At 55.1% G+C, this 21,188-nt stretch overlaps 2 protein-coding genes across 2 annotated transcripts; one reads left to right on the top strand and one right to left on the bottom strand.

Annotated features, from left to right (window-relative positions):
- Positions 1–242: 242 nt before the first annotated feature.
- On the bottom strand, positions 243–13,363 carry ABHD16A (abhydrolase domain containing 16A, phospholipase). The gene is made up of 20 exons (XM_070418902.1): positions 13,170–13,363; positions 11,665–11,721; positions 10,872–10,938; positions 10,567–10,653; positions 8,617–8,702; positions 7,095–7,168; positions 6,807–6,929; positions 5,003–5,117; positions 4,807–4,908; positions 3,895–3,958; positions 3,449–3,498; positions 3,050–3,173; positions 2,525–2,629; positions 2,270–2,333; positions 1,499–1,555; positions 1,310–1,372; positions 1,094–1,170; positions 915–1,013; positions 769–815; positions 243–576 (listed from the first exon to the last, which is right to left on the bottom strand). Exons 1-20 carry the CDS (start codon positions 13,299–13,301, stop codon positions 493–495), a joined length of 1,677 nt encoding a protein of 558 aa, XP_070275003.1. The 5' UTR covers positions 13,302–13,363; the 3' UTR covers positions 243–492.
- Positions 13,364–17,071: 3,708 nt separating this feature from the next.
- LY6G6F (lymphocyte antigen 6 family member G6F) lies at positions 17,072–19,891 on the top strand. The gene is made up of 6 exons (XM_070419465.1): positions 17,072–17,129; positions 17,615–17,944; positions 18,026–18,289; positions 19,240–19,395; positions 19,565–19,631; positions 19,763–19,891. The coding sequence occupies exons 1-6, from the start codon at positions 17,072–17,074 to the stop codon at positions 19,785–19,787; spliced, it is 900 nt and encodes a 299-aa protein (XP_070275566.1). The 3' UTR covers positions 19,788–19,891.
- The last annotated feature ends 1,297 nt before the right edge of the window (positions 19,892–21,188 follow it).

Genomic DNA, 21,188 nt, shown 5'->3' with positions numbered 1-21,188 from the left:
CAATAGGCCACCTGGGCTCCTGGGGTGGGTGTAGGCAGGGGGACTGTCAGGGCAGGGGCTGCAGTGGTGAGAACTATAGGCACACCAGGGAAGGGTGAGGCTTGGGGGCCCGTTGCCTGAGGAGCAGCTGAGATGGAGAGGGTTGAACTGGCTGGATGGGCTGGGATTTCCCAAAGCCCGGCCCTCAAGGCTTCAGCGCCTTGTCCCTGGGTACTTGGGCAGTCACACAGTTAGCCAGCCAGTAGAAAAAATACTTTTTATTAATTATTAGGAAAAATCCATTCATTTAAAGCAGGGTGTGCCAGGAGGTCAGGTACTGCAGGACGGATGAAGGACCCATGCAAGAGGAACAGTGAAAAGGGGGTGGACTCCACGCTCCACAAACTCAACAGCAACATGAACACAGAATCACAAACACGAGGGCCCATCCTCAGGCCTCCTCCCACCAGTCCTTCAGCACGAGGCCCAGTGCTGACTTTAGAGGGTTGGTCCCTAGAGGTGCCAGGGCATCTGGAAGTGCTGGACCGGGAGCGGGGTGCAATGTGTGGCTTCGAAGTTGTGCAGATGTTTCTGGGCCTAAGGGAAGAGGCGGGACAAGTGGGGTGCACAGCACTGCAGTGAGTGGCAGCCACCAGACATCTCCCCCCTCCTCTACCGCCAAACCCACTACCCACTCTATAAAAGCTGCCACTTCCAACTGTCCCCAAGCCCCACATGTGCCCCTGGCCACTCAGGCACCCCCATCTTGCTTCCCTCCCCTTAACTCACCAGAAACAAAGCCAGCTGCTGCCTTTCACGTGCACTCATGTCCTCCCCTGCAGAGAGGAGGTGCTCAAACATGGCCCATGCATCTGGGCATCTATCCCCTTCCCGGGCTCTTCCCAACCCCCTCTCCTGCCCCAGGACCGCCTTACCCACACTCCAGGGGAAGTCTGGCCCGTGTTCCGCCTGGTAGGAGCGGAGGACAGACAGACACCAGCCTTCCTCTACCTCCCATCGGCTGTAAATCGAGGCTAGTCAGGGAGAGACATGAGGGCCCATCAGTACCTGGCTTTGCCAGCCCCACCCAGAGCCTCCCCAGATCCCCTCTCACCTTCCTCCAGCTGCGAGGAGGCCTCCAGCCACTGCCTCACCACTTGAAGACCCTCTTCTGCCATCACATGGGGATACCTGCAGGGGCGATGCCAGATGGGAGTTAGACCCATTCGCTTCACTCCTCATCCCTGAGCCTTCTTCCCTTCCTCCTGGTCCTGGTGTACACACATGTACACATGTGTACAGGTAGGTACACACACACCCTGGCTCTCACCGATGCTGCAGGAGCTTCAGCAGGAGGTCGTTGCCTCGGTTGGACATGATGTCCTCAGGAGCCCTGGAGGTGAGAACGTACACTGGAGGGGAGGAAGGGTTTGGATACCTGGGTTTCTAGTGGGCAGAGGTGAGCAGGGAAACTGTCTGGCTCTCTGGGACCCAGGAGGTAGAGGTTCCCAGGACTCACGTGGTGGTGATGATCTCATCCTTGGTTCTTCGGATCAGCAGCACCGGGCCCTGGTACCTTCAGGGGACAGAGCAGTGGGGCGGGAGAGCTCAGGGAGGCAGGTGGCAGTTGGCCACCTCATCCTGCACTGGCTGTATTCCTAGTCCCTGCTCAGCAGGGCCCATGGGCTAGACCAGCCGTGGGCAAACTACGGCCCACGGGCCGGATCCGGCCCGTTTGAAATGAATAAAACTAAAAAAAAAAAAAAGACCGTACCCTTTTATGTAATGATGTTTACTTTGAATTTATATTAGTTCACACAAACACTCCATCCATGCTTTTGTTCCGGCCCTCCGGTCCAGTTTAAGAACCCACTGTGGCCCTCGAGTCAAAAAGTTTGCCCACCCCTGGGCTAGACCCTCACCCAGGGATGAGTCAGAATATTTAAGGGCCTGCGTCGACCTATGAACCAGGTCTTGGTTCACTTCCCGTCAGGGCACATGCCCAGGTGGTAGGCTCGATCCCCAGTGGGGGGCGTGCAGGAGGCAGCTGATCGATGATTCTCTCTCACCATTGATGTTTCTATGTCTCCCTCTCCCTTCCTCTCTGAAATCAATTTTAAAAAGAAGAAGGTGGAGGGTCCCAGGGACCTGGGTTAGGCCATCTAGGGTGGGGGCAGGGTCACTCAAGGGATTTGGGGCGGTGGTCACTTGCCAAGTTGCACTTTAGTACTAGCTTCAGCGGTTGCACCCCCAGCAGAGCTGTGAGGGGGCGCAGGGGGGCAGGTGTTACCTGCACAGCTGCTCTGCGTTGTTTAAATTGAGGTGCTGCCTCACGGTCCTGGTCACCAGGCCCCCTAGAGTGGGACGAAAGTGAAGGGAGAGCAGAGACAAAGCCCTTGCCCGACACAAAGGTCTTCGCTATTCATGGAGGAGTCTGCTTCTCAGCAACGGGCCACCCACTCCCCGCATGGAAACGGGAACCATCGCCAGCTCACAGCGCCAGAGCAGCCCACCCCCTGCAAGGCAGGCCTGCGGCTGTACTCACTGCAGCTGTCTGGCATGACTTTTAAGGCCAAGGGCACCAGGTCATCAAAGGAGGCATCCAGGATCACGGCACTAATGTCTGGGTAGGACATGGCTGCCCACGTGGCTGGTACCAGGACCGGGAAGAAGGGCAAGGACTGAGGGACTCCTGCCCACCACCCCAGCCTCCTCCCACTGACCCTGTAGGCTGACCCCACCCTCCCTACTAGGTTAGCCCCAGGGCTCTCCTGGCCCTCATGTCACTCGTGGGCACTGCCTGGAGGACGGAGGGAGACGATGACAGTGCACTGAGACAACCCACAGGAAGCTTCGCCTCCCTGATCTTCCCAGCCCAGGCCCCAGGTCTACTTGTGAAAACGGGGTGTCAGTGTGGAAGGAAATGTGAAGTGTATGTGCACAGGATACCTTCGTCCAGACCAGCCTGAGACCCTCTCCTTCCTGAAGCCTCCACCCCACTCTGGGCCACTCCCCTTGGGGGAGGGGGAGCTGAATGAGCGTACAGTGTGGGGAGGAGGGAGGCTGGTACCAGTGAAGCCGCCGATGGACCAGGCATAGAGGATGATGTCCTGGGGCTGGAAGCCCAGGCGGTGAACAGCAAACTGGACCACCACGTCCATGGCGTTGGCCTCATTCTGTGGGAATGGCACCCCCTGTAGGAGGAAGGGCAAAGGCAGGAGTGGGTCAGCACCACCGGCCAGCCGCCCACACCCTCCCAGAGTGGACCCTCCCTGCAGCTACTCTGCAACAGAGGAGTAAAAGGGGGGGCTCTCCCCAGAAACCAGCGTGGACAGAGATCCACCCTCTGTCCACTGCCTTCCTTCCTGCAACCCCCCTGTGAGGGTCTCCCCATGCCTGCAGCTCCCTGCCCTTGGCACCCAGGTCACAGGTGAGTGGGAGCCCCACAGAAATATGCAGAGGGTCTCACCGTACTCCCGGCAAAGCCTGGATGGTTCCAGCCCAGGACTGAATACCCAGCTGCAACACAAGGTGGGGAGTGGCTGGGGCCTCCTGGCCTACACCCCCAGCTCCCCCCGCCCCCCCTCCCCCCAGCAGCAGGGCACCAGAGCACTAACCACGCCCACCAGGGGTAAATAAAGGTGAGCATTCCCAGGATGGGGAGACAACACCCACCAAAGGTTCTGAGGCAGCAGAGGGAGATGTGTGATCGTGAGGAGGGATAAAGGTTAGGGACACAGCCCAGGGCAGGGACGTATGGTGCACAAAGCAAATGGGGGGAGGACTTTCCCCACAGTGAAGGTTTCAGACTTTACCCACAGAAAGTGGTCAGGCCAGGGGAGATCACGTCCATGTGGGAAGATGGGGATGTTCCATTCCAAGGGGCAGAGACAGAGGGCTGAGCCCTGGGCCTACCTTCCAGAGGTGTGGAGACGCAGCCCACCTCGTAGAAGCCCGCATTCCCCTCGCAGCAGATCACCTGCGGAAGGAGGCAGGAAGGAGGCTGGGAAAGGGCCAAGGGGCTGAGGAACCCGTGTGGCAGGGAGGGCAGCTGTGGGAGCTTCGCAGGGGAGAGGGAGGCGCATTCCTGTTCTCTCCATGGGGAATAGAAACAACGGTTTCACAAGGTCCCGAAGCTGAGAGGTAAGGAGCAAACATCCAGGAAGAACGTTCTAGTTGCCCCGCTCAGCTATCCTTGGAGACACAGGCGGGGTCTCTCGGGGATGGGAGTTGGGGTTTTTCATTTCCAGGTTTGGGGTCTATTTTTTCTGACTGCCTTTTGTGTGGTATGGCAATTCCTTTTCCTCTCCCTCTCTGAGCTCAAGTCTACACCCACACACACTAATTCCAAGGCGCCCCAGGCCAAAGCCTCAACGATGGGGTTTCCGTGGGCTCCTGCAGCGGGCAGAGCCGGGACTGGAACCTGCTCCCCCGCCTGCTGGCTTAGTGCTGCTTCCAGGGCTGCTTCATGGAGGCAGGGGCTCTGGAGCCGGTGCAAATGCCGGCTCTCCCACCAGCTGTGACCTGGGAAGCCTCTGTGCCATCTGTAAGGGGCCAATATAAACGACCTCTTCCCGGGGTTGTGGGGACTGAGTACAGGTGTTGCACGTGGTAAGTGCTTTCTTCTCGGGGACGATTACAATGACGACTTTTGGTCTTTGACTGTCAGCTGCACTTCATCTAGTTCCCTGTGGTGGGCTTCCTGCACCAGCAGGTCTTTAGGTGGAGCTGGGGGTGAGGTACCCACAGGTGCACTTCCTGAGACCCCCAGAACCTCGCTGCCCTCCCCACACTCTAGCTCGGGCCCCTACCCCTGCTCCCTCTCACCAGCTTCTGTCCCTGGGGCTCAGCTGTCCCCCGCCGGTCCATAAACATGGTGTCAATCTCGTTGCCATCACAGGCCAGCAGCTTTGCCCGGCGCCCATCACACTGAGTGGGGAGATGCAAGGCCAAGTTAAGGGCAGGAGGCCACCTCCTTCAGGGGAGAGAGCTGTGGGGGGAGGGGCAGGGGCAGGAGGCTCACCTCTTCCACCAGCCGGGCCTGGCCTTGCAGGAGCACAGGCATGAGGGCCTTCTGGAGCAGGTACACGGAGCCGGGGTACAGCATCCGGCGCCCCAGGGTGTGGGCCACCAGGTAGCTGTGGGAGCATGGAGTTACGGGGGCCCAGGCCTGTCCCAGACCGAACACAAACAGCTTCACTGGCCTCTTTCGGGACTTAATGAAATATATATACAAGGCTGGTGTTTTTCAAACTTTTTTTACTGCAACCTTTGTAAGATATACATTTTATATTGTAGCCCAGTATATACAATTCTGAAAGTTTTATGAGATAATACATAATACTTTATATATGTAATAAGTAAAAGCAAAGTTATCAAAGATGAATCTGTTCATGTATAAATGCAACTTAATAAAAGTCCCAAAATAAATAATACTTGGGAAAAAAATGACGGTGATTCACTAAATTAATTTCAAGAGTCACTAGTAGGTCAAGATGGGTAGTTTGAAAGACACCAAATAGACTGCAACTCCTTCGGGGCAGGGACCTGGCTGTTTTGCTCACTTTTTAAAAAAATTATTATTATTTATTGATTTCAGAGGGGACGGAGGAGGGAGACAGAGATAGAAACATCAATGATGAGAGAGAATCATTGATTGGCTGCCTTCTACTGAGGATCGAGACCGCAATCCAGGCATGTGCCCTTGACAGGAATCGAACCAGGGACCCTTCAGTCCGCAGGCCAACAGTCTATCCACTGAGCCAAACCAGCGAGGGCTGTTTTGCTCACTTTGATATGCCTGATATCTGCCTGTAGGAGGTGCCAGAGCCTGGCGCACAGTAGGGCGTAATAAACTTTTACTGAACAAATGTGCTAATCTAGACATGCAAGATGAAGTAGGTGCTGCTACTGACAAGGACAATTAACCACTTCCAGTTCACCCCCGAGTAGGGTTTGTCCCGAACAACACTGCATGACCCCTTCCAGCATCCCCGAGAACCCCAACTTTGCTCGCCCCTCTGACAGTCAGCACTGTCAGCACCAGCCACCACGGCCGCCCTCTCTGGCCTGGAACGTGCCTCTGGCGCCACCACCAGGAGCTCCACTGTTACTCCAGCATCATCAGTGCCCACGGCTACCATTTCCTTGGGCTCTACCTCATGCTCTCAGGTCCCCCGCAAGCTCGATGCCCTTCAAAAACGCTACCCTACGTGCTGTCGCCAACCTGCGAGGTGGGTTATGCACGGTGCACAAACTAGCTTGCTCAGGTGGATGGCCAGGAGCCAGGACACAGCCAGGGCTCTGTGTCCCCTCCCCACCTCCCTCTAGGCCTCATCAAAAGAGCTTTCGTGGCTCTGGCCAATGTTTCTCAGTGGTTAGAGCGTTGGTCCATGCACCCAAGAATCACAGGTTCAATTCCTGGTTAAGGGCACGTACCTGGGTTGCAGTTCAATCCCCGGCCCCAGTCGGTAGGTGTGTGTGTGTGGGAGGCAAAATTTGATGTCTCTCTCTCCACTTCCACCCACCCACCCTCTCTAAAAATCAATGAAAAAAATATCCTCGGGTGAGGATTAACCAAAAACACCCAAAAAGAGCTTTCGTGTCAGACAGAACAGTGTTACTCCCCCAGCTCTCCCTCACCGCCAGGAGCCCTTTCCTTCACACGTGCACATGGATAAACATGACTTTGCCACAAATAATATGAAGCATGCAGCGGATGACAGCTGTCTTACAATGGAGCACCCAGTTCCAGAGCCCTGCCCCCCCACTTTATCCCCGCCCCCACCCTCCCACCCTGCGGGCCTCTCCTCCCTGCTGCTTCCCACCTGGTGATCTGACAAGGCAGCTTCTTGGCGCGGTTGAGGAGGGTGTCTGCTGTCCCCCGGTGCAGGGGCTCTGGGCGGAGCAGGGCCACGCCCCGGCGGGAAGGGCCCCCTCGGGACTCCTTCCTGAGGAATGGAAAGATGAGGGGAGGGTGGGGTCAGGAGCAGCAAGGGGGGGGGGGGGTCTGAGGTTCGAGGGATGGTGGGTCTAAAAGGAGAGGGTGCTGGAGGCAGGCCTTGGCTGCAGGGAGGGAGGGGCGAGCAGGGACGGAGGGAAGAGCTGCGGCTCACCGGCTGCTGGGCTCCTCCCAGTGGAAGTCCACTGGCCAGCTCCTGAAGTCAAAGTTGTAGCTGGCCAGCTGCCTCTGTGGGGTGGGGAGAGAAGGAGCTGGGCCTCCAAGGGGCTTGAGAAGTGGAGGGAGGCCCACCTCCCACCCTCGTCATCCTGGGGCCTGGCCCTCAGGCAGCCTGGGAGGCGGCGGCGGCGGCCGACCCTCCTGGCTCAGACGGCCTGACAATCCAGCGAGGGTGTCCTGTCGGGAACCAGCCTGCCGTCTGCCCGCTTCCAGCTGCGCTTCACCAACACCCAAGGCCGCTGGGCCCCAGGAGGGCAGCCGCAGGTGCGGGTGTTTCTGAGGGAGGGGCGCTGTGGCCAGTCCTGCTCCCTTCCCCACCTGGGTCCTGCGCCTCTGCTGTCTGGAGGCTCAGAAATCCCTAGTGGATCAGACTGGCTGCCCCAAGCTTGAGTGAGAGGGGAGGAAGGAAGTCATGTCCAGAGTGGCCCCTCCGAGAGGGGAGAGGGCGCCTCCTGAAGGAAGCCCTCCGCCTGCCCCCTCAGGGCGAGTTGTACTTTTAAAATAATTTATGTATATTAGTTAATATATGTGGAAGATATAGTACATAATGTTTTCAGTCACTAGAGAATGATGTATGTGGGAATTGATTCACGTATCCCTTTCAGCAAATTTATGATCATTTAAGAGTCCAAACACTGGCTCCAATATCTTCAAACAGAGAAATTTTTGATCAAAAATAACTTGACTCAGAGAGAGCAACAGAAATTTTGTACAAAAATATAAAGAGCAAAAACAAAACAAAATGAAGAAAAGCAAAGTCCAGGCAGGCTTTGCTCAGACTGGACTCGAATCCAGACCCAGCCACTCCTCAGCTCAGGCTCGGCCAGGGTCACCGTCCTCTGCCTGTTGCCTCCGATGGGTGAGTGAGGGTGGTGAGGCCCCTCACGCGGTTCTTGTGAGGATTGGAAAGCGCACATGCCAGTCACATGACTGCAGGGCACGGCAAACTGTGGTGCTCAATGGCAGTGCCACGGCCTTTGGCCCCAGAAAGCCCTGTAGCAGGAAAGAGCTTCCCAGGGTCCTGCACCCTTCTCAAGGGTAATCACACTCCAGCCTGGCCGGCGGGCACCGCTCCCGAACCCTGTGCCCTGGCTTCCCCTCCTGGCGCCACGCTGTGCCCCGGGCACAAGAGTGGACATCCCTGTCCATCTTGTCCCAACCCCGAACAAAACTAGCACGGAGCTCAATGCACACAGCAACAAAACATATACTGACCTGAGCTCTGGGACAGAAACCCCGCCAATGTTTCTACATCTAGGCAATTCTTGCAGGTGGCGGGGGGAGGGGGAAGGCAGGAGACCATTCTGGCAGAATACTCCATTAGAAGGGGAGGAAGGAAAAGTTCATGGCGGACAGTTCACGTGCAGAAAGGAGAAGTGACAGGTCCCTGGGCAGCGGGCACACCCTCCCCCTGGCAGTAGCGGCACCTGCTTGGCACCCGCCCTGGACTCTCTCACCTTGTTCTCCGCAGACTGGTTCCTATGTGTGGCCTCCAGGATGGTGATGAACTGCCGGTACTGGGGGTTGGTCCAGCGGCCGACGCCTGGTGGAGGGAAGCAAGATGAGCAGGTTTCAGGAAGAGAACAGGAGACGGGCAAGCAGAAGGCCCCGGAGGAGAAATGAGAGGAAAGGGTCCCAGATCTGGAGAAACGGAGGGCAAGCCGATCCCCCTGTACAGCCAGCACTGGCCGCAGCACGTCCCCCTCGGCCCTCAGTTTGTTTCTTCCCAGACTGCTGACCGCCCACCCTGAGTGCGCATTCTCCCAGCCTGAAGAGGCCACGCACCCTCAATCTCGGCCCCGCTAACACTGGGGTCCCTCTCCCATTGCCGTCCTTCACCAACGCCTGCCGCTCGCTTTCTGCACAGTCTCGCTCCTTGCCATCTGCCTCATGGCTCCTGCCCCATAATTACTTCCTCACTGGGCCCAAGTTCCCTTCCTCCAGCCTCCAGCCCCTCACCTGGGTCTCAGCACTCTCCCTGTCCCTCCTCCATTCTTGCCTCCTTCCAATTCCTGGACTGCTCCTCCCTGGTTGCCATGCTACCTCCCTCTCTGAACCAAGAACCATTCTCAATGCTGAGTTCCCTCTGCTCTTCACCCGGCCCCTCAGTGATCGCATCCGCTCTCCCTTCACTGTCAAGGAGCCTCAAAACCTGACACCTGTCCTTCCAATGACCCAACAGGTGCCAGGTGCCAGGCCTTGCTCTGACATGGGAAAGACAGTAGTAAATGAGATGCAAAGGCCCGGGCCTCAGAGAGCTGCCACTTTAGTTGGGGGCGGGGTGGGGCTGGAGAAGGACAAAAAACAGTTAAGAAAATTTCAGAGAAGGATAAGTGCTACAAAGAAAATAAAACTAGAATGAACTAGAATGCGGTGTGTCATCAGAGGTAGCACCCAGCAATGCTGAGAGCGAAGCAAGCTGCAGGACAAAAATGTCAGTGCAGCCCTGGCTGGGTACTGAGCTGGTTGGAGCACCGTCACGACACACCCAGGCTATAGGTTCGATCCCTGGTCAGGGCACATACAAGAATCAACCAATGATGCAGAAATAAGTGGAACCTACAAATCAGTGTTTCTCGCCCCTTCCTCTCTCTCCTAATCAATAAAAACATATTCTCAGTGAGGATAAAAAAATGCAGGAAAAAACCACACCCGACGACAGTGGTTACTTTGGGGAAAGAGGAGCACAGGACCGGGGAAGAGACCCAGGTTCTATTTCAGTCTAAGACACATGCCGGGGTTGCCGGCTTAATCCCCAGTAGGAGGTGTGCAGCAGGCAGCCGATCAATGATTCTCTCTCATCATTGATGTTTCTATCTCTCTCTCCCTGTCCCTTCCTCTCTGAAATCAATAAAAAAACATACATTAAAAAATATATATATATTTTCAAAAGATAACAATGAAAAACAAGATAACAATGCCCATGGTTTTCCACTTACATACACTTCCCTTTTGAACTTGACATAAATGGAATCATACTGCATAAATTATTTGGCAGTCAGCTTCTTTCCTTCACCATTACATGTATTACAACATCTGCATTGCTGAGTGTAGCTGAGTCTGTCCCTTTGCATTGCTTTAGTTTGTTGCTATAGGACTATACTCCCTAATGCATCTACCCACCCTACTATTTGTGGCTGTGGAGTTGTTTTCAGTTTAGCATTATTACAAACATAGGTATGAGTATATGTGGAAGAGTTGTAGGGTATATGCATCTTTTCTAGCTAACAGCAAACTTTTCTCATAATTATTTTTTCATATTTAGGACTCAAGCCCTTTAAGGAAAAGATCACGCCTTGACCATTCTCAATTATTCTCCCTCAGGGCCCAACACAAAACTGCAGAAGCTGCTGTATAAATATTTACCAATGATGAATAGATACCAACCAGGCTCTTTCTCTACCTACCTCGGAGGCAGGCCACCCCTGCCAGCAGTAGTAGCAACGTCCCAGCATAGTGAGAGAACGGTACCACTTTGGACAGACTTAGGTAACCTGGGAGGGGAGAAACCATGAGAGAAGCTTTCCCCACTGCCCCTCAGATGCTCTTCCCAGTTCCCCACAACCTCCAGCCCCACACTCCCTCACTGGGGCAGCCGAGAGAAGACAGAAGCGAAGCCATCCTTGCAGGTCCCCTTTCTTCTTTAGGGGGTCGGCTCATCTGCCAACCACCTGCCCGTGTCCTGTCCCACCACCTTTGAAACCACACTGACCTTTCCTGTATAAGTAGAAGAAGGCGAAGGGAGAGGAGTAATAAGAGATGGACCAGAAGACTGAAGCCTGCAGCAGAGAGACAGGGACAAGCAATCAATACACACACACACACACACACACACACACATACACACGCACGCACTCCCCTGCCGTTTCCAGGCCTAGGCTCTGAGCAAAGTGGATAACCTGAGGGATATTATGTGACGTACCTATCCTGTGCATGACATCATGCACACAGTAGGTGCTCAATATTTGTTGAGGGCAATGTGTCAGAGCATAACAGGCTGGTAAAAGTAAGTACAAGTTCTACTTTCTTCCTGTTCTCATCTCTAGACATAATCCATCACATTTAGAGGCCAGGCTTTCTTTCTACTCGAGTTAATCAAGTCTTTTCCTCCATTCCTGCTCAGGACAGCCTGGTCCCCAAGAGATGCACAAACATCACCATAGGAACCCTGCCAGAGAGAACAGCTGTCCCTGCAGCCAAAGAGGTTAGTTGCCAGGAGGACAGGTCACTGGGGACTGCAGGACTCAGCACCTGCGGATGGTTCCAAGAGTAAACACATTTTCCTCATAGCTCAGGCTGGCCCCAGAGAAAGTGGGCACAGTCAACGGGAGTGCCAAGAAAGCACGCGCTTGATAGTGTGTCTGTGTGTGTTGGAGAGGTAAGCTACGAGCCTGGAGCAGGCCCCACCCCAGGGGCACTCCTCTCCCAGGCTGGGGAGGAGAAAGGTCAGGAGGGCCACTGGGGCTGAAAAGAGGCAGTAGTCCCAGGCGCCAGGGTAGACGTACCAGTGCCAGGATGCTGTCGGCATGTTTCTCCAGGGCCCGGGGCTGATAGTACGTATCCTGCCAAAACAGATGCCCACGTTAAGGATCCTGCCCCCTGACAAGTTCTTCCCCTTCCCTTTTGGAAACCCTAATGTGTGTCCTCTGGTTTTAGCCTCCAAAACTGTCCCTCCTAGGACACCCCTGGCTCCCAAAGACCCTTCCCAGCCATGCTCTGAACCTGATCCCCGCCCCGACCCCCAGACCATGAGAACAAACACAGGGGGCTGGACTTAGAAGCAAAAATGAAAGCAGCATTGGACGATTTTGGCTTGGTTTTCAAAACCCAGTGGGTTTTTTTTTAAGTTTTTCTTTTCTTTTTTTCTATATTTTATTTTATTTCTTTTACAGAGAGGAAGAGAGAGGATAGAGAGTCAGAAACATCGATGAGAGAGAAACATCAGTCAGCTGCTTCCTGCACATCTCCTACTGGGGATGTGCCCGCATCCCAGGTACATGCCCTTGACCGGAATCGAACCTGGGACCCTTCAGTCCGCAGGCCGATGCTCTATCCACTGAGCCAAACCGGTTAGAGCTTAAGTTTTTCTTTTTTTAATTGATTTCAGAAAGGAAGGAAGAGGGAGAGAGAGAAACATCAATGATGAGGCAGAATCATTGATCGGTTGCCGCCTGCACGCCCCACACCGGGGATCCAGCCCGAAACCCGGGCAAGTGCCCTGACCGGGAATCGAACCATGACCTCCTGGCTCATAGGTCGCCGTTCAACCACCGAGCCCCGCCAGCCGGGCTCGAGACCCAGTTTCAAATGGGCTGTGGACGTGTGCCTATGGGGAGAGTGGGGTTAGGGAAGACAGGAACGGGCAGCATGACAACTTTAAGAGGGAAAGAAGGACATCCGAAATAAGTGGGCTGATCAACGAAAGGAAATGTGGCTGGGGTGGGCAGTTACAGGAGACCGGAAACATCATTTGAGATAAGGAGGAGGAGAACTTAGGGCACAGCCTACCGCCGTGCCCAGGTCCATGCGCGCAATGCCCCCGGGTCTCCCGAGCAGGCTGCGGGAGGCGGAGCGCAGCCGGCAGGGCGTTTGTTGAAAAGTCCGGTGGACATGCAAAACGTACCACAGGGAAGGGAACACGGAGCCGGAGGCACCCAGGGGCACTGAGGTCGAAGAAATCGACAGTTTGGGGCAAAGCCATCCAGCGCCCGAGCCCGCGCAGCGTCTGCCCAGGACTTGGGAGTCCACCGGGCCGGCCGGGAAGTCTCGGCCGGGCGGGGCCGCGGGAGGAGAGGCAGGAGCGCGGGGAGCAGGAGGGAGCGGCGGCACACGGCGACCGGGCGGCCAGTCCGCAGGCGCCACTTTAACCCGGAAGCACCACGCAGGCTGCGCGCACAACTGACTTGACAAGCGGGCTCCCCCGATTTCCGATAATGGGCGCTTCTGCGGGGCAAGGCCGCAAAGGGGCGCGGGCCGTACCATGTCCCCACGGGGGGAGGACGCGACTCACCCAGGAGCTGGGAGGGGGCGCAGTGACCGACGCTGGAGTCTCAGGGGCGCCGGACCGCGCCCTTTCAGAGTCCCTTTCGCGGTAGATTTTGTAGAGCCGGGGGCCGAGGACGCAGCTCAGCAGCTTCGCCATGGCCCCGGCTCGGGCCGCCGCTCTCCGGCTGCAGTTCCCCGCTAGCCCCGCCCCCGGCCTCCGGGGGCTGCGTGCCCCTGACGTCAGCACGCACTGGCTCCGCCTCCAGCCCCGGCGGGCGGCCTTCAGCCGGGAGAGGGATTCGGTGCCGGGAACCTACGGGGCGGCGATGGTCAGAAATTAGTCGGAGGAGCTTGGAACGCGGAGAGTTAGCAGGTGACCGGGCAGAGTTCAACCAGCTTTTTCACTGGAGCGACATTGGGCAGGATGTAGGATTAGGAACACTTGACAAAAACAAACAAAAAAAGGTTAGGTGTCTAGGAATGCAAGATTTTATGAAGAAAAAACATATAAAGTTTTTGATAGAGGTAAACGATGGACAACTACACCGTGACCATGGATAGGCTGAGTATGGTGAAGGTGTGTGAAAAAGAAAATGGTTGAATTATCTCTAATGTCGAGTGAAAAAAAAAAGAAGCCACGGATTACATACAACATGCCAGCATTGTATAAAGTTCAAAAACACGTAAAATGTAATGAACAACTGAAAGATAAAGAGCAAATTTGGAAAAGTGTTACACAGCATAGTTAATTTTTAGTTGAAATGGTAATATTCTGTTTCTTAATAGAACACAGGTTTTATTTTTCCTTGTACCTTACACCTACATAATATATATACCTGTTAGCTTTTATTTTTAGTGTATTTTATTGATTTTTTTTTTACAGAGAGGAAGGGAGAAGGATAGAGGGTTAGAAACATCGATCAGCTGCCTCCTACACACCTCCCACTGGGGATGTGCCCGCAACCAAGGTCCATGCCCTTGACTGGAATCGAACCTGGGACCTTTCAGTCCGCAGGCCAACGCTCTCTCCCCTGAGCCAAACCGGTCAGAGCCCTGTTAGCTTTTTAAATCCTCACCAGAGGATATTTTCCATTGACTTTTAGAGAGGGTGGAAGGGAGGGGGGGAGAGAGAGAGAGAGAGACATCAATGCAAGAGAGACACATCGATTGGTTGCCTCCCTCACGTGCCCCAACCAGGGCCAGGGATTGAGCCTGCAACCGAGGTACATGCCCTGGACCAGAATTGAACCTGGGACCCTTCAGTCCACAGGCCGATGTTCTGAGCCAAACAGGCAAGGGCCACCCTTTAGCTTTTTATTACAGTAAACGCACACAGAAAAGTGCACCAATTGCGTAGATCCATGCCTCAGCAGCCAGATCAAGAACAGACACATCATTACCACCTAGAAGACCCTCTGCGTGTCACCACCAGTTGCTACCACCCCACAAAGCGTAACCACAACCTTGATTTTCTTAGATTACTTTTTAAAAAATATATAATTTATTGATTTTTTACAGAGAGGAAGGAAGAGGGATAGAGAGTTAGAAACATCGATGAGAGAGAAACATCGAGCAGCTGCCTCCTGCACACCCCCCACTGGGGATGTGCCCGCAACTAAGGTACATGCCCCCGACCGGAATCGAACCCAGGACCCTTCAGTCCACAGGCCGACGCTCTATCCACTAAGCCAGACCGGTCAGGGCTTAGATTACTTTTGCCTGTTTGTGTACTTTATGACTTCTTTTACTCTCGTTATGTTTGTGAGATTCAATCTGGTTGTATATCACAGTGGTTGGTGCATTCTCATTGCTATCGAATGGTCCATTGTCTATTATACAGTTGTACATTAGATATAGTCTTTGGTATGCATGGACTGTTAGGGTCACCAGAGGAGGAACTCACGAGGCCAAAGTGGTAAGGGATTGTAAATTTACTAGAGGCCCAGTGCACGGATTTGTGCACTGGTGGGGTCCCTCAGCCTGGCCTGCGGGGATCAGTGGACCTCCACACCGCTGCAGCCCAGCCTTACCCACCAGCTCATTGGGCTCTAGCCTGCTGGCTGCCTTGATCCCGCACAGCACGAAGTAGTGCTCGAAGCTGCAGGTGGCTGGGGAGGAGCTGCAGGGGGAGTGTCCGCGGGAGAGGCTCCCACCTCTGATGCAGCTGAGCTCTCCATGAGCTGGCCAGGGGGCTTCTGGTGCCTGTCGGTCATCTGAGCCACACTCCTGCTATGGGAGCACATTGACCACCAGGGGGCAGCTCCTGCATTGAGTGTTCGCACCTTGGTGGTCAGATTGCTTCATAGCGACCGGCTGGTCCACCAATGATCCAGTTGCATAAACTTTTATATATATAGTAGAGGCCCAGTGCATGAAATTCGTACACTGGGCGGGGGCGGCGTCCATCAGCCCGGCCTGCACCCTCTCACAGTCTGGGACCCCTCGCTCCTTACCATCCGCCTGCTTGCTCCTTACCACTCAGCTCGCTGTTCCTTAGTGCTGCTGCAGAGGTGGGAGAGGCTCCTGCCACCGCCGCTGTGTTTGCCAGCTGTGAGCCTGGCTTCTGGCTGAGCAGCGCTCCCCCTGTGGGAGTGCACTGACCACAAATGGGCAGCTCCTGTGTTGAGAGTCTGCCCCCTGGTGGTCAGGGCATGTCATAGCGAGCAGTTGAGCAGCCTTAGCATATCATTAGCATATTACACTTTGATTGGTTGAACAGAGGACCAGATGACTGGACACTTAGCATATTGGGCTTTTATTATATAGGGTTAGGTCATCTGGAGACCAGATGGGCTGAGCCCCAAAATGGTGCCAGCACCCCCAAAGACGGGAAATTAGAGGTTTTTAAAGGACTCTAGGCGGGCTTTTTCTGGGCAGAGAATTCTCTGTGCAGGTCCGGATCCTGGGAAACTCCGGAGGGGAGAGATAATGGTCTTAGCAAGTGGAATGTGGTCTAAGCAAAAGGGAATGTCCATTGTGAAGTGGCCTAAAGGTCAGTTCCCACAGGAGGGGATATCGATTCAATTATTTGATTAGACTTAACATAGACTATTTTATAAAAAAATTTTTTTTTAAAGAAGTAGCCTTTAAAAATAAATAACACATTAAGGGCTACTTGAAGATCTGCCTTGAGAGCACTGCCTGGGGCCAGTGAATTTTCCAGGTTCTTGCTACTCTCCTCCTTGAGTAATAACTTCATATACTCATCAGGCAGCCCCAAGGAAGGCCATTTTATTTATTTATTTATTTTTTTAAAAAAATATATGTTATTGATTTTTTACAGAGAAGGAGGGAGAAGGATAGAGAGTTAGAAACATCGATAAGAGAGATAAACATCGATCAGCTGCCTCCTGCACACCTCCTACTGGGGATGTGCCCACAACCAAGGTACATGCCCTTGACCGGAATCGAACCTGGGACCCTTCAGTCCGCAGGCCGGTGCTCTATCCACTGAGCCAAACAGGTTAGGGAAGAAAGGCCATTTTAAATAATTTCTAAGGTATTGACTGGGTGTACAGTCTCATGCTGGGTTCCATGGAGACCAACCTGGAGACTCAGTTCCTTCCTTCATGGAGGGCATCTCTTAAGGTGGAGGAGAAAAGGCTTCCAAACTGGCAGGACCCCTTCTGTGCAGGCTTCTCGGCATGGAGAGGCTTCTGTCGGAGTCCCTCCACCGACGTGGGGCCAGGAGTCAGAAGGGTGAGGAGGCTGTCTTCGGAGCGGCCTGGACTGGGCCTCTTTCCCATCAGGACAGAGAGGCAGTGGTCATTTTTCCGCCAGTGGACTTGCAACTAGGCTTTATCTCCCCAACTTCCCATCCCCTCCAGAGCCCGTCACTCCAGACCAGGGAGGGCAGGTCTTTATCTGGGCTCTGTTTCCTCCCCGGGGACACCAGGTCCCAGGCAAGAGAACTTGAAAGGCTCTCCCATGGCGGTCTTATTCCTCCTCCTTCTCCTCCTCAGGGGGCCTCCTCAGGCTGCTGCAGGTAAAGAGCAGGAGGTGGGGGCTCTGCAAGGCTGCCGCTTCTCCTTAGGGGCCTGGGGCAGGCATCTGACTCACGAAGGTAGATTTTCCCCAGCTGACCTCCCCCACCTCTAACACTGGGATAGACCCAGAGACCCTGAGGACCCAGGTCATGTGCAGTTTCCTTTAGAAAATGAGAATCGGTGAGTAACTGCTTCCAGAAAAGGAGAAATGAGAGGAAGAAATACGGGTATTTGCCAACGATTCCACCTTTTCTCTCTTGCCCTCAGATTCCCTCATGCATTTGGGGAAAGGGAGGAAAGCCCCTACCCTCTCTCTCCATCTCACCATTTTTTGTAGCTGTCCCTTGCGAAGTGTGCTTATAGCCAGACCAGTGCCGGGAGACCTCAGGAAGGAAGGAAGCCAGGGGTTGGAGGTTGAGATGGGGGGTGGGGTGGGGTTTGATCTCATGGAGGTATCTAGCCTCACACAAGCCCCTCCCTACAGACAACATCCAGGCCATCTATGTGGCCTCGGGGGAAGCAATGGAGCTACCATGTCCCTTGCCACCCACCATCCATGGGGACGAACTCCTGTCCTGGTTCCGCAGCCCTGCAGCAGGCTCCTCCACTGCCCTGGTGACCCAAATCCAAGTGGCCAGGCCAGCCCCAGACCCTGGAAAGCCTGGAAGGGAGTCCAGGCTCAAATTGCTGGGGAACTACTCTTTGTGGCTGGAAGGATCCAAGGAGGGAGACGCTGGGCGGTACTGGTGCGCGGTGCTGGGTCAGCGCCACAAATACCATAACTGGAGGGTGTATGATGTCTCCGTGCTCAGAGGTGAGTGGGGGCATGAGACCAGGGGCTACTGGGAGATGGGGAAGCCCGAGCAAGGAACTGAGGGGCCCCTCTCTCCCACAGGATCCCAGTTATCTGCCAAGGCTGCAGACGGAGCCCCCTGCTCTGTCCTCCTGTGCTCCGTGGTCCCTGCCAGGCGCCTGGACTCTGTGACCTGGGTGGAGGGGAGGGGCCCTGTGAGGGGCCATGTGCAGGCCTTCTGGGGCGACGGAGCTGCCCTGCTCTTGGTGTGTCCTGGGGAGGGGCTTCCTGAGTCCAGGGGCCGCAGACCCAGGCTCATCCGCTGCGTCGTGCCTCAGAACAAGGGGGTCAGCTTTAGCCTGGCAGGTAACGGGGTGCGGGGGGTAGGGGGGTATGGGAAGGGTGTTCCTTCTGGCTCATCTACCCTGCTGGCCAGGGGAGGAGGTGAGAAAGAGGCGAATTTGTTATTGGCCCGGTCAGGAGGGTGGTTTCTGGTGGAGCTGACCATCACTGCGGGAGGAGGGCCTTTCCCCCCTCAGCTGAAGCCGTAACCATAACCGAGGAGGGGGTGGTTAAGCCAACTTTCTGGTAGAATAGACAATAGCCAAGAGGGGGGAGAAGACTTCTGTGGAATATGTGATTGTTTAAAAATAGGCTAACCTATGATTTGTGTGAAATATCCCATAGCAGAGAGGAAGAAAATAAGAATTATTGCTGGGGTGATAATTGTCTTTTGAAGAAAAGATATATGCACGGATGTTATAATGGCCCATTGATAGTAAAGGCAGAAGGAGAAAAATATGTGATAGTTTTACCAGAAAAAGTCCATTATACAAAGAAAGAACGCTGTTGGATGTGGGATAACCCTTTACACGCGGGAGGGAGGAGCCCAGGGCCCCTACTTCCATCAGCAAAGGTCAATGAGGGCAGGGGCGGGGCTTTACTGCCCCGACGGTGCCTGGCATGTGGTGGGCACTCAGCAAATGCTATGGCGTGAGTGGCGGAAGAATGAATACATGCAAAGCACTTTTTTCCCTGAAAGGGTGGATTACTGTGAGGGGTATGAGGAGGAATGACAGCATGGCTGGCGGTCTGCTCTGGAGTTAGCTGTCGTGTGTGTTGGGTGTGGGAGGCGTTGGCTCATGGGTCAGGGTGAGAGACCTAGAAAGGGGCGAAGTGGGGGTGGGTCCTGGGGACAGGGAAACTTGGGAAGTCTTCTTTTGGGAGAGCCCACCGGTCGATGTGGGAAGCCTCTCTTTGGGGCACAGGGACAGACCCCCTCACTGCCTCCCTCCGTTCCTCTTGCCCTTATACAGCCCCCACGGATGCCTCCCCTGCCCTCTGCGCCCCTTCCACGGGCTGGGATGTGCCCTGGATCCTGGTGCTGCTGTTCACAGCAGGCCAGGCTTTCGCCATCCTGGTCCTCAGCATCATGCTCTGGAGGCGGAGGGTCCAGGGGGCTCAGTGCAGAGGTAAGGACCCCCCCCTGCAGGGGGAAGAAGAGAGCACTTGGGTGCAAGCCGGAGGGGGGCTCGCATTGCCTTTGTACCCCATCTTCTCCAGGGGAGGGGAGGAGAGGGAAGGCAGCTCTGGGCTATCTGGTGACTGTCTGCCTCACTCCATGTGGCTCCTTCTCCCCAGATGCCTCGGTTCCTCAGTTCAAACCTGAAATCCAGGTCTATGAGAACATCCACTTGGCCCGTCTCAGGTGAGGAACAACGAGGGGACAGAGGCTTACATCCCCGAGGGCACTGGGTTGGGGGGGACAGGAGTCCTGCTCCTGAGGCGGTAGGAATGGAAGTGTCCTTAACCCATCTTTCTGTTCCACAAAACCCACAGCCCACCTGCGCCCAAGACCAGATGATCTCCGTGGCATCTGCTGGAGAGTGACCTGCGGTCTCCCTGGCCATGTGGCACCCGAAAGAGCCCCTGAAAGTCTTGGCGAGAGGGGTGGGGCCGAGCAAGCTACGTCACAGCCGCTGGTCTCCCACAGACAAGCTGTGTGTGTTGGCGGGGGGGGGGGGGGGGGGGGGGGGCGAGGAGAAAGGAGATTCATTATTTTGTGATGTCACCTTTGAAAAAGTGTGGTCTCCTATCTGTAGCAGCCAGTGGAGGGTGGGTGGCCCTGAACCCACAGGCATGGGACTGAGGGAGCTGGTGCAGCTGGAGGGGAGCTTGGTGCAGCTGGCAGGGGTGAGGAGGGTGGGGTGGGCAGAGAGGAGACAGAGGAATCCAGGGCCTTGAGTCTGAGGGCAAATGGGGGAAACTGAAGGGGAGAGAAGGGAGGAGACTCAATCAGACCAAGGGATGAGATGATCAGAGGTAGAGAAAAATGGAAGCACGAAGCAGGGGGATTGAGGGACAGGGAGAATGGAAAGGAAACTCAAGTTGCCTCTAAATGAGGTCAACAGCTCCATCGTCACGAAGCAGAGGAGAGCTGAGAGAGAACGAGCACCTTCACTTAGACCCCAGACGCCCTCAGATGGAAGGGGAGGGAGCTGGGTCAATATGGGGCCCATGCTCGGCCCCCACCCTGCCACCCTCCTTATCCTAGGCACTCCGTTGTGGCATCCGGAGCAATGAGTCGCTTATGTCACCCTGACATCCTGGGATCCGAGTCACACACTATCTCCCTGGGCAGGAGTGTCCACGGGGCGGGACCGTGCATTCCCGGGCCGGGCTGTGATGGGCCCTGCGTGCAGGGCTGTCTGGGGAGCAGGGGCAGGTCTGGGCTGGTGAGGCAGGGACGCTCCCAGCTCACCACGCGGGCAGGTCAGGCAGAAATGAGCTGGCCTCCCAGCCACACCCTCACAGCAGCTTCTCCAGCGCCCTTTTGTGTATCTGCTCAAGCCTGGGCCTCGCTGGGAAAAGCTTTCTTGGAGGCTTTCTCACCTAAAGCCTCCACTCTGCAGTGGCTTCAGCTCATCTTTCAGCAGGAAGGAGGCGCAAATGACAGACAGAGAATGAGATGACAATTATGGTTAGGGTTCCAGCCCCAGCACAACCACCAAGAACTACAGTTTGCTTTTAGAGAAAACACTCGAGTGCGCGCGCACACACACACACACACACACACACGCACGGCAGTGTTACCAGACCCCCAGATAGCACTTTATTAAATTCGCCCTTCATCGTTCCCCAAGCCCTCCTTCCTAAGTTCCTGATCTACCAAATGGACCTTCCCTGGCAAGACACCCCTCCTCTCCATACTGGGGCCCCTGCAACCCCCTTGCCTGGGACCCACAGCTCCATCAAGCACCTGCCT

Source organism: Myotis yumanensis, unplaced genomic scaffold (genome assembly GCF_028538775.1).
Source record: "Myotis yumanensis isolate MYYU_CA2020_CCGP unplaced genomic scaffold, mMyoYum1.0.hap1 SCAF_6, whole genome shotgun sequence".
Classification (NCBI taxonomy): Eukaryota; Metazoa; Chordata; class Mammalia; order Chiroptera; family Vespertilionidae; genus Myotis; species Myotis yumanensis.
Note: the sequence above shows the minus strand (reverse complement) of the source record. Positions and strands in the feature narration are given on the sequence as shown.

What these genes read in the sequence shown, in the direction of transcription:
- ABHD16A (XM_070418902.1), bottom strand. Translation starts at nt 13,301, where the DNA reads ATGGCGAAGCTGCTGAGCTGCGTCCTCGGCCCCCGGCTCTACAAAATC. An exon ending in CTTCTACTTATACAGGAAAG is followed by an intron (nt 10,654 to 10,871) that starts GTCAGTGTGGTT and finishes CTCCCCTCCCAG; the next exon opens with GTTACCTAAGTCTGTCCAAA. An exon ending in AGGCCCGGCTGGTGGAAGAG is followed by an intron (nt 4,909 to 5,002) that starts GTGAGCCTCCTG and finishes CTCCCCACTCAG; the next exon opens with TGTGATGGGCGCCGGGCAAA.
- LY6G6F (XM_070419465.1), top strand. Translation starts at nt 17,072, where the DNA reads ATGGCGGTCTTATTCCTCCTCCTTCTCCTCCTCAGGGGGCCTCCTCAG. An exon ending in GGTCAGCTTTAGCCTGGCAG is followed by an intron (nt 18,290 to 19,239) that starts GTAACGGGGTGC and finishes GCCCTTATACAG; the next exon opens with CCCCCACGGATGCCTCCCCT. An exon ending in ATCCACTTGGCCCGTCTCAG is followed by an intron (nt 19,632 to 19,762) that starts GTGAGGAACAAC and finishes CAAAACCCACAG; the next exon opens with CCCACCTGCGCCCAAGACCA.